Source organism: Esox lucius, chromosome 20 (assembly GCF_011004845.1).
Source record: "Esox lucius isolate fEsoLuc1 chromosome 20, fEsoLuc1.pri, whole genome shotgun sequence".
Classification (NCBI taxonomy): Eukaryota; Metazoa; Chordata; class Actinopteri; order Esociformes; family Esocidae; genus Esox; species Esox lucius.
The window spans coordinates 8,755,146-8,774,857 of NC_047588.1; the positions used below are offsets into that span (position 1 = coordinate 8,755,146).

The window sequence follows — 19,712 nt, forward strand, 5'->3', positions numbered from 1 at the left end:
TCTCCCTACAGAGTCACTGGCCAAGGTAATCATATCTTTTTGAGACACATTCAAAATCACATCCATGGGGAGATCTATTTCTTGCCCAAACAGGACTTTATAGGATGTAAAGCCTATGGCAGCTACTCCAATAGGCCATCATAACACAACACTGACCACCAATATATTCTTTTCCTCCTGGGTTTCTGGTTAGGGACCCAGGATATCCACGCTATATGTTTGTGTCGCTATGATACAAAAGTAATCATAGGAGCATGAATGCAGAGGGACTCCCCTGCGTTTTCCAGGGCGCACAGTCAAAGCACTCTTCATACCGTTGTTTCACCTCCATAAACCACTCTGGCCAATACAGTCTATCCTTTACTTTTGTCCTGCAGTTCTAGAAGGCCCAAATGGCTGGCTGTAGTCACATTATGCAACATCGAACCGCACCACCTGCATTTTAGAAGCTGCATCTGAATGTGAATGTGGAACCCACACCAGGCACCAAACTAGCTGTCTACCCCATATTTGACTAGTTCTGGCTTATTCAGCCCCCCTCCCAGTCTGCCTCCAGCACCTTTCTTGGATGGAATGAGTCACACAGTTTCACCATCCTGTGCTCCTGTCCTCTCATAAAGAATCCTAGGTTTGGCTCTGGAGCCACAGGTTGTGTTGCATTCCTTACTACACAAATCACTGTAATAGCCCATTCTCCGGCAGCCTGGGCTTGATTTGTCATGGCATTCTCTATAGCTATCAGATACTTCATTTGGCTAGAAATATGTTACATCTGGAGGACTTTATATTGTCTGCTTGCAACTTGGGGAGAACCTAATTTAAAGGTCCCCTGACATGAAATTTTCATTTTGTGAGGTTTTTTAACATTAATATGAGTTCACCTAGCCTATATATGGTCCCAAATTTTCTAAAAATTCCATTCGGTGTAAATTGAGCATTTTCTATCTTTCTCTGACTTGGAGAAAACGGAGAATCAAACAGGCTGATCTGGACCCGTCTCTTTGTGACGTCGCAAGGAGAAATTGTTAACTCCCATGGTAACTCCCCTTTTTCTGCTTTGTCCGCCCAGAGAAAGAATTTAAATAGAGCCAGGTGTGAGGCACACATGTGTGTGAGCGCGACTTCAATTTGTCTACGCGACGAGGAGGGGCATCATGGCTTTTGAGCGAAGGAAACACAATAATTGCTCAGTAATAGGATGTAGAGATGAGCAACGAAGACTTTTTTTACTTCCTTCGTACATGCCACAGAAGAACCAGTGGAATGATTTCATTTTCTCCGGAAAAGCGCCGACACAGCTTCCCAAAGTTTTGCATGTCTGTGGCAAACATTTCACCGACGACTATGTACATAATGTTACACAACAAAATTATTTACTCCTGCGCGCACATAAATATATAGGCTTTATATATCTTGTGTAACGTGACTTCATGATAGGAAGGGAGAATTTTTACATTTAAAAAAACCCTCTTCTCTAAACTAGAATATTTACTGATATAGATTCTAACACAGCTTTAAAATCATCACAAATCAGAGAAACATGAAAAGGCAAAAGCAGATTAGCTTTAGCTTTAACTTACATGATAATCAGACATCCTAACAAAGTATCATATAGACATAATATTTTTAACTAACCATTCGGAAACATCCTTCTGGAGGCGCTGAGTTGCAACTTCTTCATCCGTTGCTTCTCCATCTGGATCGGATTCTGGGTCAAACTGAAATGCTTCAATGTGTCTTCGTGCCATTGCAATATGATCCAGACATACCGGTAAACATGCACGTTACCTTTGCCGCAAGATAGTAAAGGCCACGCTCACCCACCACCTTGCCCCGCCTTTTTCATCCTCATTAAAATTTAAAGTCACAAACACCAATACGGGCCGTTTGAAGGAAGCTCATTCTGTGACTGTATTGTAGTGGCTATAATTCTGCAGCAAGGCTGAATTTTTGAAAAAAGATTTCAGATACAGTACTAGCGACCACTATGGCCTATATTAAAGCCTACAAAAAGTAGCATGTCATGGGACCTTTAAACTTTTGCAGGTGTTCATGGAACGTTCACCCAAATACCATGATATTGTCCAGATAGACTAGCTGTGTAGTCCACTTTAAATTGGCCCTCCTTTGGAAGGTGCTTGGTGAATTACACAAACCAAAACTAAACACATCAAATTCTAATAGCTCTTGCTTAGTATTGAATGTAGTTTTCACCTACAAGACTCTTCATTGACAGATTCCTGCTAATGATCGGATTTGGAGACATGATCACATAATTGATGACCCGGGTGGAGTAGGGTATTGGCTAATGAAGCTGAAAGTCCAGGCACCCAGATGATTACTCTAAAATGGTACTGCACATGCACTCAGACACACCATTATGAGAAATATAATGCTATATGTCCTCTCTCCTACTCAGCTGGAAATGTGGTCCAGATTTGAATTGAAGAACATGTGGTATATGAACAGAATACTAAGGCACAGAACTTTATATAAAGCATAAACACAGTTTAAACATTTTCAGGGTAGTGAAAAGTATAATTCCAAATTTACGACAAGACTCTATGCCCTTTGACACCTTTCAGCTCTCCACAGTCTGTATTTTAGCAGAGTCATTGCTTGCATTGTGAGGTAAATCATTTGAGAAAAAATAAGACAAATATAGATGACTTTGGAAAGGTGTTGCAGTGTGTGTCTCCAGGTGGTCTGCAGGCTAGAAGTTTTGCTCAGACAAGGAGATTACGGGCCAGGATTTTGTCCGTCCTTCCACTCTCCATACCTGTCTCACTGATCTGCATCGCCTGTGCACACACATACATATTCAATTATTTCTATTTCAGGAATATATAGCTTCTGTTAGTTGACTATATAACCACCGGAGTCCTCTGGTGAAACACATCTGCAGAAGGTATTGGCCAATAGCGCAACCATGGCAACCTGCAGGTATGATCAACACATGTTGTGATCAAATCACAGATGCTATTGCATAGAGCTGTTGTAGAGTTTGTGTAACTTTCCATCTGAGGCTCAATCAGGGTGTATAGTGTATATATGCTAGAAAATAAAATCGAATTATTGGTTGAATCAATTAAGGAAGCATCAACTGATTACAACTGAAATTCTCCCCTTACCTTTTGACCCCCAACATATCTTTCTGAAAATAAATATTGAAAACAAGATTAGTGACTCTGACTTTAAACACATTGTTTGCAAACCACTTTTTTGTGTTTACTGCCCAATTAGGAAAATACGATTGACTTCGGACATAAATATTTATTGCAAGAGAGATAAGATAACATTTTATTCATAAATTAATAATGATAACCCCTAATTATTGATTTCAATATTCCTTAGTAGTAGTAGTAGAAGTAGTAGTGTATGTGTGTGTGTGTAAACTGTGTATCTGGATTCAGGCCTATTTTATTATAACATATATATAGGCCTACTTATTAATTAATGTAGGTATATATGTATAAGAGTTATTATTATTACTATTATTTTCTCTCCTCGGAGTAATATTACTCCTACAGTAATATTTATTGTTTCATGTTAGGAGGCAGCATATTTTAAAGAAATTGTTTGTTCTGAGTATGCTACCACAATGTAGTTATTTCTGCAATGATTGATTATACAATAAAAAATACATATTCAAAATATGATAGATATTTTAAATACATTAAAATATTAAAAATACATAGATAAAAAACACGTTTATTTCACGACACATTCGGATAAGGTTAAGATTTAAACTAAATTGTATATAAATTATTAGATCAGTTACAAGGTGTTCCATTTTGACGTTGTGCAATTGGGGAATGGGAGACACTTAAAAATGTCATTATTCTAAAAATGCAAGCGTAGCAACAGTCATTTACAGTTTTTCCCCCAATTACATCCCACTGCAATATGTCAATAAGGTTGGGTTTAACGTCAAATACTTCCTTATGAACAATATTTATTCATTGCCTACATACAAATATATCCATTGCAAACTTGTCCCAGGCCCGTTCGACAATTTAGAATTACAACTTCATCGTATATTTTAAACATCCGATTTTGAAGATTTCCTCAAGTGACAGCCAAAACATGACGTCACTCCTCTTTGCTAAAATCTCTGCGTGGCAGCCAGGTCCACAAACATCGAAAGGAAAAATAAATCAGGACATCTGTATAAGGAAGAGAATAATGTCAGGATATATCAATACGCATTTGTGCACTTGTACGCATATTTACCGCAATAGTTTAGTCGGATTTGTTAGTTTCAAGATCTCAAAACTAAGTAGCCCAACTTTGTGAGATAGAAACGAGCAGCGTGTTTCCAATCTCTTTTCAGTCTATATTTTGTGGGAGTGTGACCGAGTTGGCACAAATAACGGTTTTAAGAAATGGATCAGTCCGTCGCTATTCAAGAGACTCTGTCAAAAGACGAAAACTGCATAATAGTATCCTTTGTAGCATGCACTAAAAGGGTTTTGTGTCTCGCAGAGGTTGTTCTAAATGTTTTTTGTTCAAGTGCTTTTCCTGCGAAACTCAAGTTTGCCTTAATTTTAAATGTATTCGAGAACAGTGTTACATTTGAACGTAGCCACTGGCGACGCCTTGGAGTTTTTTCTAGGCCTAACGGGCGTACGTGTGGGTATCTAGATTAAGCCCTATTTTATGTTGTACATTTAATAGTAGAAGGATTTGTGTGGTTTTATTTGGGTACAGATTGTAAAGAATAATAATTTATGTTTTGTTAGGTGTGACGTTAGTTGTAGGTTTTGCAATATGATATGCCCACCAGACGGTGGCAATCTTACACAACTACATGGACCTTACTGTAGTTCAATATTTCTCAGCCTGATCTGGCTCAACAGTTTCAGTCAACTGTGGCATGATCAACCATTTTTATTGTAGCCTATAGACTTAGACATTTGAATATAGGTTTGTGAGTTTACCAGTCAAATAACATTTTCCCGTGGCTTCTATTTTCATTTGTAGGTCTATAATTGATCATTTTAAATTACTTGTGTAACGACCAAATGCAACCAATAGCTTTTCAAACCTTCTAGTAGTTAATCCTAAACCTATTTTCAGATTGTACCACACTGTATGTCATTCCCTTAACCAAATTGCTTTAAACATGCTGTTCAATGTTATGTTCCTGTGGACAATGTTACTGAAAGCAGACTATTGGGTTTGGTGGAGTGCACCAAGGAACATGCGTGAGTAAAATAGTTTTTCACTAGTCTTATTAAAGGGGGGAAATACTCAAAAAAATTCAATAAACTTGCAAATTTTAATGTTCTTCTGTTTCCTTTCAATACAAAGGTTGTTTGTTTTCACTCATAGAAGAATGGCAATAACTGGGGAAGATGTCACACTAGATGGCATTATTCCCATATCCAGTGACTTTGCTGTTGTGGAAGGTACAAATGTGTTTCACTCAGCTGTGTATGACATTATTTATCATTGTAACTGGTTTTGTTCAATATCATTAGATCAGCGTTATAGTTATTCATATACCTTGCAGTGTGTTGTGAGAGTATACACTAACTGTACATTTTTACCAATGTTATTCTTTCCACAGTGACCTCTGCAGATGAACTTGCTGTTGTTGGTAAGCATGGGTCAATATCTCCCTGATATAAAGTTTACATCATTATTATAGTTTTTTTGGATTACATCATATTTTTTTTATAGGTGCAGACACCAGAGTGAGGCTGAACCTCCATGATTGGGAACTGGAGGTGAGGCTCCCATTTGGGTCCCACACTCGTCTCTTCCTGAGTGAGGTCAATAGAGCCTGGAGTGGTAAGACTTACTTTGCCATACATTACAAGTACAGGGTTATGTTCATACTATGTATGTATACAAATCTTTACTATGTATGTATACAAATCTTTAGATTTAGAAAAACAAAATCTGCCTATTTGGACAAACGTGGCTAATTCCTCACTGTTTCTATTTGTTTTCATCTGTTAGCTGCGTTTGAGTCCAATTTAGTTTTAAAATGCACCGTTTACTTCTGAAAGAAGATATAATTTTAGTCCACCCATTAGGCTGCAGCACCAAGAGATTGGATGTGTGGTTTGTTTTCACTTTTTGAATTTACTACAACACTGAAAACACATTATTACTTTCATTTAGACTTTTCATTTCAGTTGAAGTGTTAGTAAGTTTATTTTGTGTCACATACAGCCTGAAGCGTATGTGACTGCTAAGTTTCCCTTAGCATTCAGAAGGTGAGCGATACAAAAGAGGTGAGCACATGCAATAATCACTAGTCACTATCTTAGCAGGAAACCTGCTTGACAAGTTTGATGTTATCTGGTTCATTTGCATACCATTTTGAATACACTGCTTGTAAAGACATTCTGTCTTACGCAAAGAATAGCTTTACAATCACACAGGTTTTTACTATAACTCTTGGGCTCTGTATTTCCTTTCTGACACAATTTTCATGTTGAATGTGTGAGTTACAACGACTGATGATTGTGTGAACTGATAACAACAAATACAGTAGCTTGGTGAAAGCCCAGAGGAGATATAGACAGAAACCATTCACAGTAACAGTCAGTGCATACACCAAAGATACATGCATAAAAGCACAGATGAGGTGATAGTTTACCATAGTAGCTACTCACCACAAATTACACAACTACACCAAGGAGAACCAGTTAACCAATAACTAGCCCTCTACTGACCACAGCAAACATGTCACATACTTGATTGTGACAGAAGACACAAAGGGAATGACTGAGAAAGGGAAACCAGACAGGGGAGGGGAAGATTTATGGGGTTGTGTTGTTCTTCCTGAGTACTATCTGATATGTGGCTTAGTTAAGCATTTGTAAAGTAGTTTTTTGCTTGTTGTAGGTTAAAGGAAACATTTTCCATCTCCTTTTTTTAATTTGGCTTTCACATATATATATATATATATATATTTTTCTTTTATCACATGAGCCACTGACTTGAGAGTCTACTTTGTTATGGATGTGTCATTTTTTGCATTAGCTTTCTACTTTACTCAATGGAGCTTTTCAATTTAAGATGGGGGACTAATGCTCTAGTAAATCCCAGCTGACTGGTATTGTGAAAAGGGCCAGAGTTGTTTTGTCCTGTGAGAAAACAGGGATGGAAAGTTTTGGTAACGTGGCAGCTATTGTTGTGAAAAAGAAAAATGTCAAAAACTCTCAAGGTAAGCAGAAGAGAAGTGTTCTTTATGGTAGTGTAATTAGGCGTGGTTTCACAACATTAATATTCTCAGGGTTGTGCAGATGTGTGTGCTTGTATAAATGTGAGTAGGTGTGTGCCACATAAAATATAGTACTACTAAAGAAATGTTTCAACCACAGAGCTGTATATTACCTTGTGAGTAAGTTATGTAATTTTTCACTTGTTACTGATACCAGTTTGAATAAAGCAAGTGCTGTGGGTCCTTTCCAAATATTTGCTGCTCCTACACCTTCACTGTGTCTGTTTTAAAAATGGAACAAAAATGTGAACAGTTGAAATAATAACCTTTGTTGATTGCCTTTTTCCTGCCTGGTCTTGTACAGTGGTGGAAAAAGGATCCATAATAACTGGGGGGGAAAGTATAGATGCATTCATCAATAATGAGTCAATTAAAAGGGAAAGTCATCCAATAAAATACAAAAAACGGAAAAATATCAAATGCTTATGAAAAATATAGATTTACCAATGTATGTCATTCATTAAAATATATTTCAGTATTCAGTAATTGTTTTTTAATGTATCTTAGTATCAAAAGTGAAAGTATGAATGATTTAAAAATATTAGAAAATATTTTCTGTTAAGTAAATATAAAGCCACATTTCGGTGTTTGTCACAATATCTGTGTGTCTTTTTACCACATGAAAGAGAGAACAAAACGAAACACCTATTTCAACCACATAACCATATATTATGTAGTGAAAAAGTGAAGTAACCTTTCCTGGAAACACTTGTTGCGGATAACCATTTGAATGAAATAAGTGGATCCTTTTCACTATGGATTTCAAAAGTATTAGTTTTTTTAAACCTTGGCATATCCAAAGTAAACATCTACATAATAAAACATTTGTGGCATGTCTGGTTTTCTTTATTATTATTTGTGGATGGACACTTCTCAGGAATAACATATATGTTTAGAAAGTATACCAGATGCAACATGGATGACAGGACAGGTTCCTTTTCAAACTGTGTGAATGGGACCTTTTTACCCCTCTGCTAAGTATTCAAAATGTTACTAATACATTTGGATGTAAGGGAAAATGTATCAAGCAAAAATTACAGTATTTACTTTAGAAATTTAGTGAAACATTTTAAGAATGTACTGATACCTATAAAATATTGTTTTTACTTTAAACTATAAATCTTGGGTGCATCTACCATTGAAATTACATATTTTTTAATGTTTGCCTTTTTCTTATGGTTCCATTATTCCTCCTTCAGATGTATGCAAGTCTCCTGGCGAAGAACCGAAGTTTGAGTGGCTCCAAAAGTACCGTAAAGCCAACAAAGATCAAAGTGTAGTCAAACAAACCCTTGCACCCCTGGGAAGTACCAGTGCTAAGATCAGCCAACATAAGAAAACAGGTAACAACTTATTTTTGTCCCTCCCAGCCAGACGCCTTCCTCTCTACCCTTAGACAGCCCATGGTGTGATAGTATCCAACCATTTCTGGCATACATACAAAACAATTTGAATAAAAATAAACGGTGGCATTCAGGAATTATGTAAGTTGCACTTCCCTTTGTAATAAACCATGTACAAATCGTTAGTCCACGATTTAGCCAGGGTTTGGTTAGTTGAAAAAGCCTTGCTTTCACTTGCCCACCAAGAGGATATCACTGAATTGTTTCCTTACTAGTATGTGAAATGTCTCTTGTTAATGTTAGCATAGCTGGTCATATTATATTTTGAGTGACATACTTTCATTGTCCAGCTGAAATACATTTGACAAAGTCCTGTTGTGTAAACTTAGCGTATTTCATTTTTTCTCTGCAACTGGAATTGAGATTACGATGTTTTATGGTTGATTCGTTTGGTGGTGGGCATGCTCGTCACTACGCGAGTGCGCGCGGGGGGAAAAAGATTCACAACACTACTGTATTGCATGAACAGGTCTTTGGACGTTGCAGTGCATATAATGCTTGGGAGAACTGCTTGGAGATGTCAGGAGTGATCAAAGACACTGGTATATGGAATGATTTTATGTTGTGTTTAGATGTTCTGTTTGCCTGTACAGTCTGTAGCTTTAGTAACTTTTTATGTGCAGTAATGAGTGTTTGTATACATATTAACATTAGCTAGTTTAGCTAACGTTAGCAAGCTAACTGCAGTGCTGCTAGTTTTTGTAGCTTCTAGCTCTACTTAATACCTGCTAAATATGTACCGATTGTCTTTCCTACGTAAATTTTAGTTAAACATTGTCAAAATGGTTTGCATCTACATGTAGTCAGCAGTGGCTTTCTTGATTTAATATTTTGGAGTTGGGGTTGGAGCCAACGCGGTAGCAGCCATGTTTATTGTCAATATCATGGTTTTTATACAGTTACTGTATAGCTGGGTAGTTAATGTTCTGCAAATGTAAGTTTCTGCCTACTGGACATTAACCCGAGCAGGGTTGCGAATGTTATTGTAATCGGTCATCATGTTCTGATTTTTGTCTGGCACATCCCGATATTAGACATCATTATTTAATTTATTAATTAAACACTTAGCTAGTTAGAGGTCTAGTATTTTGGGCTAGGGCTGTATACAGTCCATGGACAACTACAGTGTGTAAGTACAGTGATATTATAATTAGATTCATCTGTTACCAGTTACAAGGTGAGTCTAACAACATGCATCCTTGACTCACCCAAAATATCTTAAATGCCCAAATCTGATTACATGTAGGTTTTCATTTATTTTGAAAATAACCACATTAAAAGGCTCTTTTTGCTCCATGAAGTTATCCTGCTCAGTGTGTGCTGCCATCCCTTTCTCCTTCAGACCTTCTGTCATTGACTTGACACGGTGTCATCCTCATTTGCAGGTTCTGGGGTGGATACTCTGTCAATACAGCTCACACCTGCTTTCTGAGATTATAGTTTTGGCAGTGGAATGGCCACCCATTTTAAGGATGCACATGTTGACAACAATTTTGGTTGTGGTGTTCCAAAGTTATATAGGTACAAAAGTCTCTGTAGGGATTCTTGCAAAAACACTTGCAATCCTTGTAATCGCTTAAAACACTGCAAATATATACTTGCAAAGGTGTTTAACAGAGATGTTATAAAATGTGTGTGATGCTTATTGAGTCTTATTTAGGCTCACACTGTAACTTGCAAGTGAGAACCGATCACCAGGTTCAAACTATAGCTAGCCAGGCAAAGACAATGTTTAACAGCAATCCTGATTTTTGCTCAACATAAGTCATTACCTGTAAACTGATGTCCCCTTTTTTTGATCCACCTTGACCTATGGCAGGGCTTTGGGGCTCACATTGTGTGAGCAGGTCAAAGAAGTAAAGTCAGTTGCTGTCCATTTCCCCCACCTGTTGTGGTATGTCAGGCGTTTTGGTTTCCCTTTGGGTAGTGTGAGGGTGGTCCTCTACAGAGGTAATCAACCCTCTCCTCAGGGATCCCCAAACATTAGATTTTATTTTGTATTCCTAAAAAGGCGTTCATCGGGTAACAGCCTTTTTTATAATTCACTAATCAAGGGCTTGATGATTAGCTGACAAGTCTAATTAGGTGTGCTAGTTCTCAAAAATATCAAATACTTGGTTGGTCCGGTGGTCCCTGAAGAGACGTTTGAATACCCCTGGTCTTAAAGGAACACGACAGTCAGCATGTGAGACCAAAACAAGCACAGGATCAGCTAGGGAACCGTTGTGTAATGTATAGTACCCACGTCCTGGCGTAGCAGGTGAACGTAATGAAAGACTCCGGACAAGTAAAATGGTATATCTGTCGTAAACAAAGACTGGTTGGAATTTTTCCTGATGGAAACTAGGTCTTGATTGTCTGGGTTTTAGGGCAGTGCCCATGCATGAATACCTGCCTTATTTTCAAGGCCCATTTTATTAGTCTTGTTCTGTCCCCGACACAAAGTGTTGTTATGCAATGCTGAACTTTGTGATGAGTACTCACCATTATAATACAACTTAGTGGTTGACTCATACTTGGCTTTATTGAAGTGCAGCTTTTGCAGTTGCAGGATGTAGAGGTGAAAGAGACTTGAGTTCACATCAATATCACTGTGTTGACATATGCAGTGTTTTGAAAGTGTATAATGTCCGTTTTAATGTTTTACTTCAGCTTTCTCGTGCGGGTGCTTACCACATATACACAGCTTTGCCTTCTGTCGCTTCAGCATTGCAGTTGTTCCTCCTCGCTGTTAGATCCAGTATTTATTTTCATGCTTGTTCTTTTAGGTCAAAACCAGTCAAGCAATTGTGCTTGACAAAGAAGTGCTGGTTTCCATTTTGCCTTTCAATCTTACTTTGTCTATGATTCTAACTGTTAAACCCAAGTGTTTAGATCTATAATGCACAATGAATTGATTAGATTAGTTACACATATTATGCAGCAATAGGAGGCAGCCTGTCACATTGCCCGCTTGATTAGTATTCATGATTCATAAGTGTTACTGTGACGGAACATGTGCAGTGTGTGCGTAAAGATGAGGCAAAAGGAAAAAAATTCAGCGATAACGGTTATTCTCTTGCTGTATTCTTAAGGCCGTCGCTCAATACCTCTCCAGTACCACTCCATTAGGGCCCAGAGTACCACTCACTCAACGTAGTCTGGGCATACCCAGGCCTGCATGGATTTTGTAGGATATGCAACCGTGTCTCTCAGGAATTACATTTGTTTGGAACCGCAAAAGTTATTGTTTTTAATGACTCGCCATTACGTTGCTCCTTAATGTTTTGCTATAGACTCTTTTTGTTTAAGTAAACAGTGATGATGTTTTTGTGGGCGGAGCCGAACTGGTGGCAGAAAGTGACAGAATCCTCTTTACAACATATATGAATATAGATCATCTGTACGCCTTCTCCAATTATTTTGTAAAGAAAATGTAATGTCACAGATAATATTACCGTATATCCAATTAATTCATTAGAGGCTTGCATAAATACTGAGTGGTGTAAGTTAAACTCTCTAAGTATGAGCAATTTGGATTGCTTACACGCTAGCTAATGTTGCTAACGTTGGTCCATGGTGTTTACCATTTTGAAATAGCCTACAGAGAATGCTTGCTTTGTGGTTGCTGCTGTTACTAATTTATTGTTATTATTATAACTACATGATTGATTTTGCCTGTGTGTGATGAACAGTGGACAAAACTTTGCCTGAAATTAGCACTGCACGATCATTCCAGATGATTTCACCAGTCCAGTCTGCCTGTTTAATGGGTTGAAACCATAAAAGTCGGCATTTTGCTTCAAGGGGTGGCTTCGACAATGTTATTCTATAAAAATGTTTATTTTTTTTCTTTAGTCCAAGGATCTTGCCGTTTCCCTACACTTGTTCCTACACCACCAAACATCAGTGACGTAACCTTGACGTCCACTCCAAATGGCTCTATTATGTTTGTCCTTAACGTGATCGAAGCAAAATGAAAAATGCCTTGTTTTGAATATCATTCAAGGTCAATGGCATCACAGTACTTATCATTAATCATCAACCAAATAGCACTGCTGATATGTTTATCCTGAACGTAATCGCATTTACCAAAATAGTTACATCTACATTATACGTTTCTATATAAAAATGCTTGTGTGCTTCTCAGCTCGTTGATTTGGCTGCCACTGAGTTGGCTAAATACTTTCATAAAGAAACTCATGAAACACATGTAATTAAGGTGATTTACTGAGATTAGGATGACCAGCAACAAACTTAGCATGAGAAAAACACCTTTTAAAATGACTTTTCTGCAAGTGGTGAGTGTAACATTTGGAAAACACCCTAAACAAAGTCCTAGTAGAGATACTGACTCCATTAGCAGACCTCATCGTATGCTAAAAGCAGTTTTTCATTAAAACATTGTTAAACAATTTTGTATTTGCTATTATCTGATAGGATGAATTGCCTGGATCAGGCTAGACTGGATGTGATTGAAATATTAATTTACACGATTAAACATTAAAAAATGATTCTCCATGATGCCACACCTCAATGTATATTTGCTAAATACATTACACTCCCAAGGAGTTATGTGGTCCCTCCCTACAGGCTAACCTTGAAAGGAAGGTGTTCCACTTCACAAGCACAATGGAGTGCAAAACATACAGTTCTGTCAGGGATTGGTAGCCCATGTTGTTGTTTTGTGTTGACCCCAGAAAAATAGCAACTACTTTGGCAAGAGCTAGTGTGGATCTAAATAAATAAAACACAGAATGATACCCACTTAAACTCAGTACGCACACAATGGTCTGGCATTATGTGACTCTCCTAGGGAAGGCATCAGAGAGCACAAGCAGGCCAGCGATTCAACAGGGTCAGAGGCAGAGAATACCAGTCATCCCTTTTTCTTCCTGGATGAACTGCATCCATTCATTGGAAGCAGGATTGCTGAGAGCTAATGTACTGTAGCCATAAGGCCTACAAGATGTTAATTTTCAACGCTGCTAGGTCAGGTACTGGAAACACAGAAACTCCACTGGGAGTGTGGATTTTGTGGTGTACAATTCTAGCACTTGGGGGAAATGCGGTAAATCATTCCTCGGAAATAGCTTAGCAACAAAGTAGACCTAGATGTTGACTTTCAGCATTAGCCTGACTTTGGGACTGGGACATTCTCTGTCTCTAGGGAGATTGGATCTTGTGGCGTGTTAGGGCCCCTCCTCCGCACTGGCATCTCACAGCTCACAGAGTTTCCATCTGATCTCACAGCTCACAGAGTTTCCATCTGATCTCACAGCTCACAGAGTTTCCATCTGATCTCACAGCTCACAGAGTTTCCATCTGATCTCACAGCTCACAGAGTTTCCATCTGATCTCACAGCTCACAGAGTTTCCATCTGATCTCACAGGGCACAGTTTTTTTCCCATTTCCTGTGCTCCCAATGCACTGAACCCAACTAACAACAAGCGCACAAAATGTGCACACACAATAGGGATATGCAACACTCAGTTTAAATACGTTACAGGAATGATTTGTATTTATTCGGATTTGGTTCAATTAGGCATTCATTTCTGCAATGAATCAATGCGATATGGTGCAATGCTCTTGACTGGTTATATGAAGAGATACATTTTCCGTTTGTAATTAAAATCTATTACTGAGCTCAGGGGCGGTGCCTCTGGATGTCATTTCCCATTTACGTCTTTCTGAAGAATTTCTTTGCCTTACGTTGTCTTGACCAATCAGATCTGATGTGAAAGGATCTCATCTGATTGGTAAAAGCACCGATTGGTGAGAAAACAAATAGCAACTTGCCTCTGTAAATGGAGCCTTTGAGACATTCTACCTCAGGCTGTTGTTGATCATATTGTTTCATAAAAGGTGTGTGCGCGTGCGCCTGTGTTGGCATCTTAAGCTGAGGCATGAGGCTTGCTGAGCATCTAACACTATCAAATGGATACATTATGCTATTTCTGCTGCCCTATGACATTAAATCCCCATAAACTACAGTAGGCAGGCACCAACAAGAAAATATAGGGCAATGTCGATACTGATGTTTTGTCAATTTTGTAATTGTGCCCCGGCATGAAACAAATAAAACTTTAGCTTCTGATGATGCTTCTAAGTTCAACAAATGCAAATTCTCTTGATAATAAAATAAAGTCATTCTCTTTATACATTTTACAATGCTTGGATATACATTTCGTAAATAAGTGTTAGACAATCAAACTGCAATACAGAATAATCATTAAAACAGTATTAATGTATTAAATCTTAAGTTAGAAATCTGAAAAGGCTGGGACAGTATTATTGGCACCTTCCAGATGTAGTTAACATATTTAGATTTTAAGCAGGTTTTAAGCTGAGTTTCAGATTCCTGCAATGTGAAATCACTCATTCTGATAGAGAAAGGACTCATTCTTTTGTTTTGTGTCACTATGTATTCCATAATGATCATTCGGTCAAAAGGAAGAAAACCAGAGTATTGCCTGAGGAGTCAGACTCCTTGGCTACAAGATGGTAGCCAAGCATACACAATCTCAAGGCTTCATGTCTCCAAAGACATTGATGTTCCTGTTTCCACAATACATAATGTTATCAAGAAGCCCCATGCCACTGTAACCAACCTCATGGACATGGCAGCAAGAGAAACTGAAGCAGTTTACTAATTTGGCAAGGGCTATGGTACAAAATTGTATTTTCTAGGGCAGGGGTACTCAACTCATACCCTACGAGAGCCGGGTTTTCGGTTATACTACATTAATTGCACCCACCTAATGTCCCAGATCTAAATAAGTTCTTGATTCAAGCGTTAAAATGAAAGAAATGGATTGGAACTGGCTTCGAGGTCCAGAGTTCCAATTTTGTCAATACCATTTTTGTTTCTTTTCTGATTTTAAAAGAATACATTAGGTTCTAAAACAAAAACAAATGTTTGGTAGTATTAACACTAGAATAAAGAACTTTGAGGACCAAATATTTTGGTAAATTCCTACTTATTTTGAGTGACATTGTGAATGATTTGAAGAATGCATGAGTGGGGGGCAATAATTTCAGCCCCAACTGTGTGTTATATATTTACCTGTTGAACTTGGCTATGACAACTTGATTATAACAGAGCTTGTTTTTTACCCATTATTTTTACTATTTGGAATTTGGCTGCAATACATTTTCTTCCTCTCTGTGTCTGCAACACAATATCATGGTTTTAGCTTGAGAAATTAATTGCTGTCCTTGATGAAATGACAACTTTAATATGTTCATGTAAAAATGCACAGACTGTTCAACAAGATGTTGCAGCCTGCTGGTAGCTCAAAATGTTAATGATCAAACCTTTTAATGTAAAGGACTGCCAAACGCTTTAAACCCATAGACGAGGACTGCTTACAATGGTAATTGTAGTGATTTAACATACACTCTTTATCAAGAGAGACTCACAGTGCATAAATCGTAATGTAACACAGTAACAGTAAGTGCATTTTACTCAATGAGGTTTATATGATGAAACTCATTGAGAAGACATTTGCTATTTCATGCATTCATCAGTTAGGTTCTTGAGAGCAGCACTGCAATACAGTAATAAGGCTCTGCTTACCACTGGTCTACAGAATGTTATATTATAATTGGGTGTGCATAGGACAAACAGGCCCAAATCAATCTGCTAACAAAAACACAACTTCTGCATTACAATTTGTAGAAATGATTCAACAAATTATATTAGTTGCCAACCAATAAGATACAATACAAATTAAATATATAAACACCAATAAGAAAGAATTTTAATGCTAAAGGTGCCACACATATCCAGAGATTGTTGGCAGCTGTGCTCTGTTTACACTTATCAGACTTGTAGATTAATGACTTGCACAATATGGTTATTCTGATTACAATGCTTGGATATACAACTGGCATCAATTTTGTAAAAACATTGGAGGATGGCTATTTTCGGAGGCACAAACTCAAATGATGAGAAAAGTGACCAAAAACATTGATGCGCTGCCAGTTTACGATACATACCTATTAGCCTAAATAAATCATTTATCTTAGAATTATGTCTCTATTTTGGTTTGCATTTAAAGCAAACATTGTATTCTTGATGTAGCCTAGTCCTCATAAGGGATTTTATCTGTGGCGAGAATTTTGTTTGTCAGGTAGCTATCTATTTAGTCTATGCGATTTCACTATACGCCATTCTATTATTGAACAGTGGGTTCTTCCTCAGTTATTGTTTTCCAATCACTTTTCATAAACATGAGAGAAGGCAGCCTGGTGAGTGTATGGTATGCAAATAATTACCCCAAGATGGTAAGAGTGTGTGTGTGTGTGTGTGTGTGTGTGTGTGTGTAGCGTGTGTGATATGCATAACATAAATTTGCACAAGGATCAGCCTAAATGCATTTATGTTGTAAGGGCTTATGTTGTTAACGTACAAAATATTTTTGTCATGAAAGGTTGGCAACAAGTCCTTTCCTGTTGCAGTTAGCTATAGCTTCCTGAAGTTAGCCTAAGACAGTTTAAGAAGGAACTGTACTCTGTTAGCCTATGTCACTCATCTGGTGACCATGTACAATGAGTCCCAGTAGCTTGTTGGCCTACTACTTGAAAAACTGTATTCCATTTTTTTGAGTTGATTTGTTGGCTTGGCCAGAAAGGATTCACCATATTAAACAGGCAACAGCAATAAAATAAATAAAATGAACTCATTACAACCAGTAAGATTTTTGTAGATCAACAAGATAACTATTTCCTCTGAAGCAATTTCCTCTTTACTACACTTGCCAGTTCTATTTGGTAGAGTTTCTCCAGCCAAGCAGCAGGAGACAGTGGCCATAGTGTCTTTCTGTTAACTCTCCCACTGATTCAAACAACATAAAATGCAAAGTCTTGTCTAGGGAATCTTGCGAAAGGGATTTGGGATCTCAGTAAGATTAAGTTTAGGTCTGTTCAGAATACAACAAAATGCTACCTCTAGTGCAGCGCTTTTGTAGTTGGGCCTGCAGTCCATTTTCCACACAGGCAAGCAGACGAGGGCCAAATCATTATCAGCAACGTGACTGTGGAAGTGTGGGGTCCATCTAGGGGCCTTTTAGGTTTAGCACTGACCTCATTAGAATGTCCTAGTTTAAAACCTTCACTCTCTCTTCCACTTATTTATCCCGTCTCCTTTCTGAATAGGGAAGTCGTTGAAGGCTGACCTCAGATCGCCGGTTGCTGAGGACCAGAGTGTGAATAGTGGACTGGAACAGCCCATCGTGGACATCAGCCCAGATAGGTAACCATCAAAGACCACTCCTGTCTGACAGTAGAGTGTGAAGGAAATGCAAAATGGGGCCACTCATTAACTAACGGGTCACGTATTGGTCATAAAGCCAAACAGTCTGTTACAATGCCTTCACTGTACGGTCATGCCACCTATTTCGAAATGTATTGAAAATCACTGAGTAATGTCTCCCACAGCATTAATGTCCAGGTTTAGTAAATACCATGAATTGGCTAAAAACACGACTGTTACAAATTATCCAGTGAAATAAAATAACTAATTGCCTAAGGGGAGAACCTGATGCAAACTGACTCTGATCTGTAGCTGGTAATTTTAGGAGACTTAAATGCAATTTTTTAAATGCATTTCAGGATACTTTTGACCTATTAAACAATGGTAATATATATTGTTTATACATATTTAAATGTATTTGAATCACTTTAATTTACATAAAATCGTATTTGTATTTGGAACGTATACGTTTGTTTGGAATTGTTTTGTAATTCACACGTGTGTTTATTTCGCAATGTTTTGTAATTCACAAGTTTTAGATTATTTCTGCATGGGGACATAGACCTAATGATAGTAGATGACAAGTAGTCAACGTTCCTGTCCCCCGCCCCCATCCTACCATCTTACGTTCACACTTTACCTCGCGTAGACCTTGAGCAGACCACCTCATCCAGACCGCCTCATCCAGACCCACTCATCCGCCTGCAGTCACTGTGTTTGACCAAAGGAGCGAAACAATCCCGCAGCATCGCCATTTCCGTTGAAAGCTTCTGTTTTGTGCGTCCCGGCAGGCAGAGTAAAGCGAAGCCCGAGGGGTGGGAGGAGCTGAAGCGGGAGGGCAGGGATGACCTGGTGCGCAACTCCAGCCACATGGCGTCCAACAAAGCCACGATGCTGGCCATGCCGCAGTTTGGTCTCCGTGACAACCTTATCCGCTGTGAGCTGCTCAAGAATGAGGATATCTACACCTACCTGGAGAATTTCAGGTAAACCCCCGCCTCTCAACTTTCCCTTTCAGTGTCATTGTAGCATGTGTTCCTCTAGTCTTTTTGTGTTACTGCGATCTACTGGTTTGGCTTTCACCATTGCTGAAACCAAACCACGCCTAGTCTGGCGTGGTTTGTGTTGGCACAATAGTAAGAGAAGTATATATTTGTCTTGGATCAATACAGCTCACCCCTATGTAAACCAACATAGACAACTCATCGCCATTATCAAGAACAACATTTCAAGCTAGAGGGGTTGACTTGACACATTTCTGTGGAGAAGGTCTCAGTATAGGGGTGTGAAAAGCGTTTCTCTGTTGTAACATACACAGAAAGCATTTTCTCCATTTCCTTTTGAAGTTGAATTGGTTGCTTTTGAAAAATACAGTCTAAGGTTGTGGTTACTCATTTTAATGCAGGTTTTAACCAAACCTTTCTGTATTTTTTCTATTAAAATGTTGATGGTAACAAGTTTAAGACATCTGCATCTGTACACCTCTTCATGCATTTCAGATAAAATAAGCTGGCCATACACCACAGCTTTGAAATGTGAATTAGTGAACAGATTAAATAAGTTGGCCATACACCACAGCGTTGAAATGTAAAGTAGTGAACAGATTAAATAAGTTGACCATACACCACAGCTTTGAAATGTAAAGTAGTGAACAGATGCTATACTAATGGGTAGAAGTGTCATAAAGATGATGTAGGCTGCACTGCCCTCTGGTGGTGGATTCACGCAGAGACACACATGGACGTACGGAGGGCTAACCAGCTTGCTTAGGTCGTTACATTGCCAGAAATCTCACAGTGGATACCTATATAAGGCAGTGCTAGGCTTTGCTCC

At 38.3% G+C, this 19,712-nt stretch overlaps 1 protein-coding gene across 2 annotated transcripts in view; it reads left to right on the plus strand.

Moving 5' to 3' along the window:
* Window positions 1–5,108: 5,108 nt before the first annotated feature.
* The window catches only part of inpp5b (inositol polyphosphate-5-phosphatase B), a 31,530-nt gene continuing 16,926 nt past the window's right edge, over window positions 5,109–19,712 (plus strand). The window contains exons 1-7 of one of the 2 annotated variants that reach the window (XM_020041376.3): window positions 5,109–5,207; window positions 5,314–5,411; window positions 5,573–5,602; window positions 5,686–5,796; window positions 8,440–8,583; window positions 17,783–17,879; window positions 18,671–18,865. In XM_020041376.3, the coding sequence (XP_019896935.3) occupies window positions 5,339–5,411; window positions 5,573–5,602; window positions 5,686–5,796; window positions 8,440–8,583; window positions 17,783–17,879; window positions 18,671–18,865 (650 nt within the window). In that variant the 5' untranslated portion in view covers window positions 5,109–5,207; window positions 5,314–5,338. Of the gene's footprint in view, window positions 5,208–5,313; window positions 5,412–5,572; window positions 5,603–5,685; window positions 5,797–6,946; window positions 7,184–8,439; window positions 8,584–17,782; window positions 17,880–18,670; window positions 18,866–19,712 lie in introns of those variants that run through there. The other variant, XM_013139493.4, reaches the window with a different exon arrangement.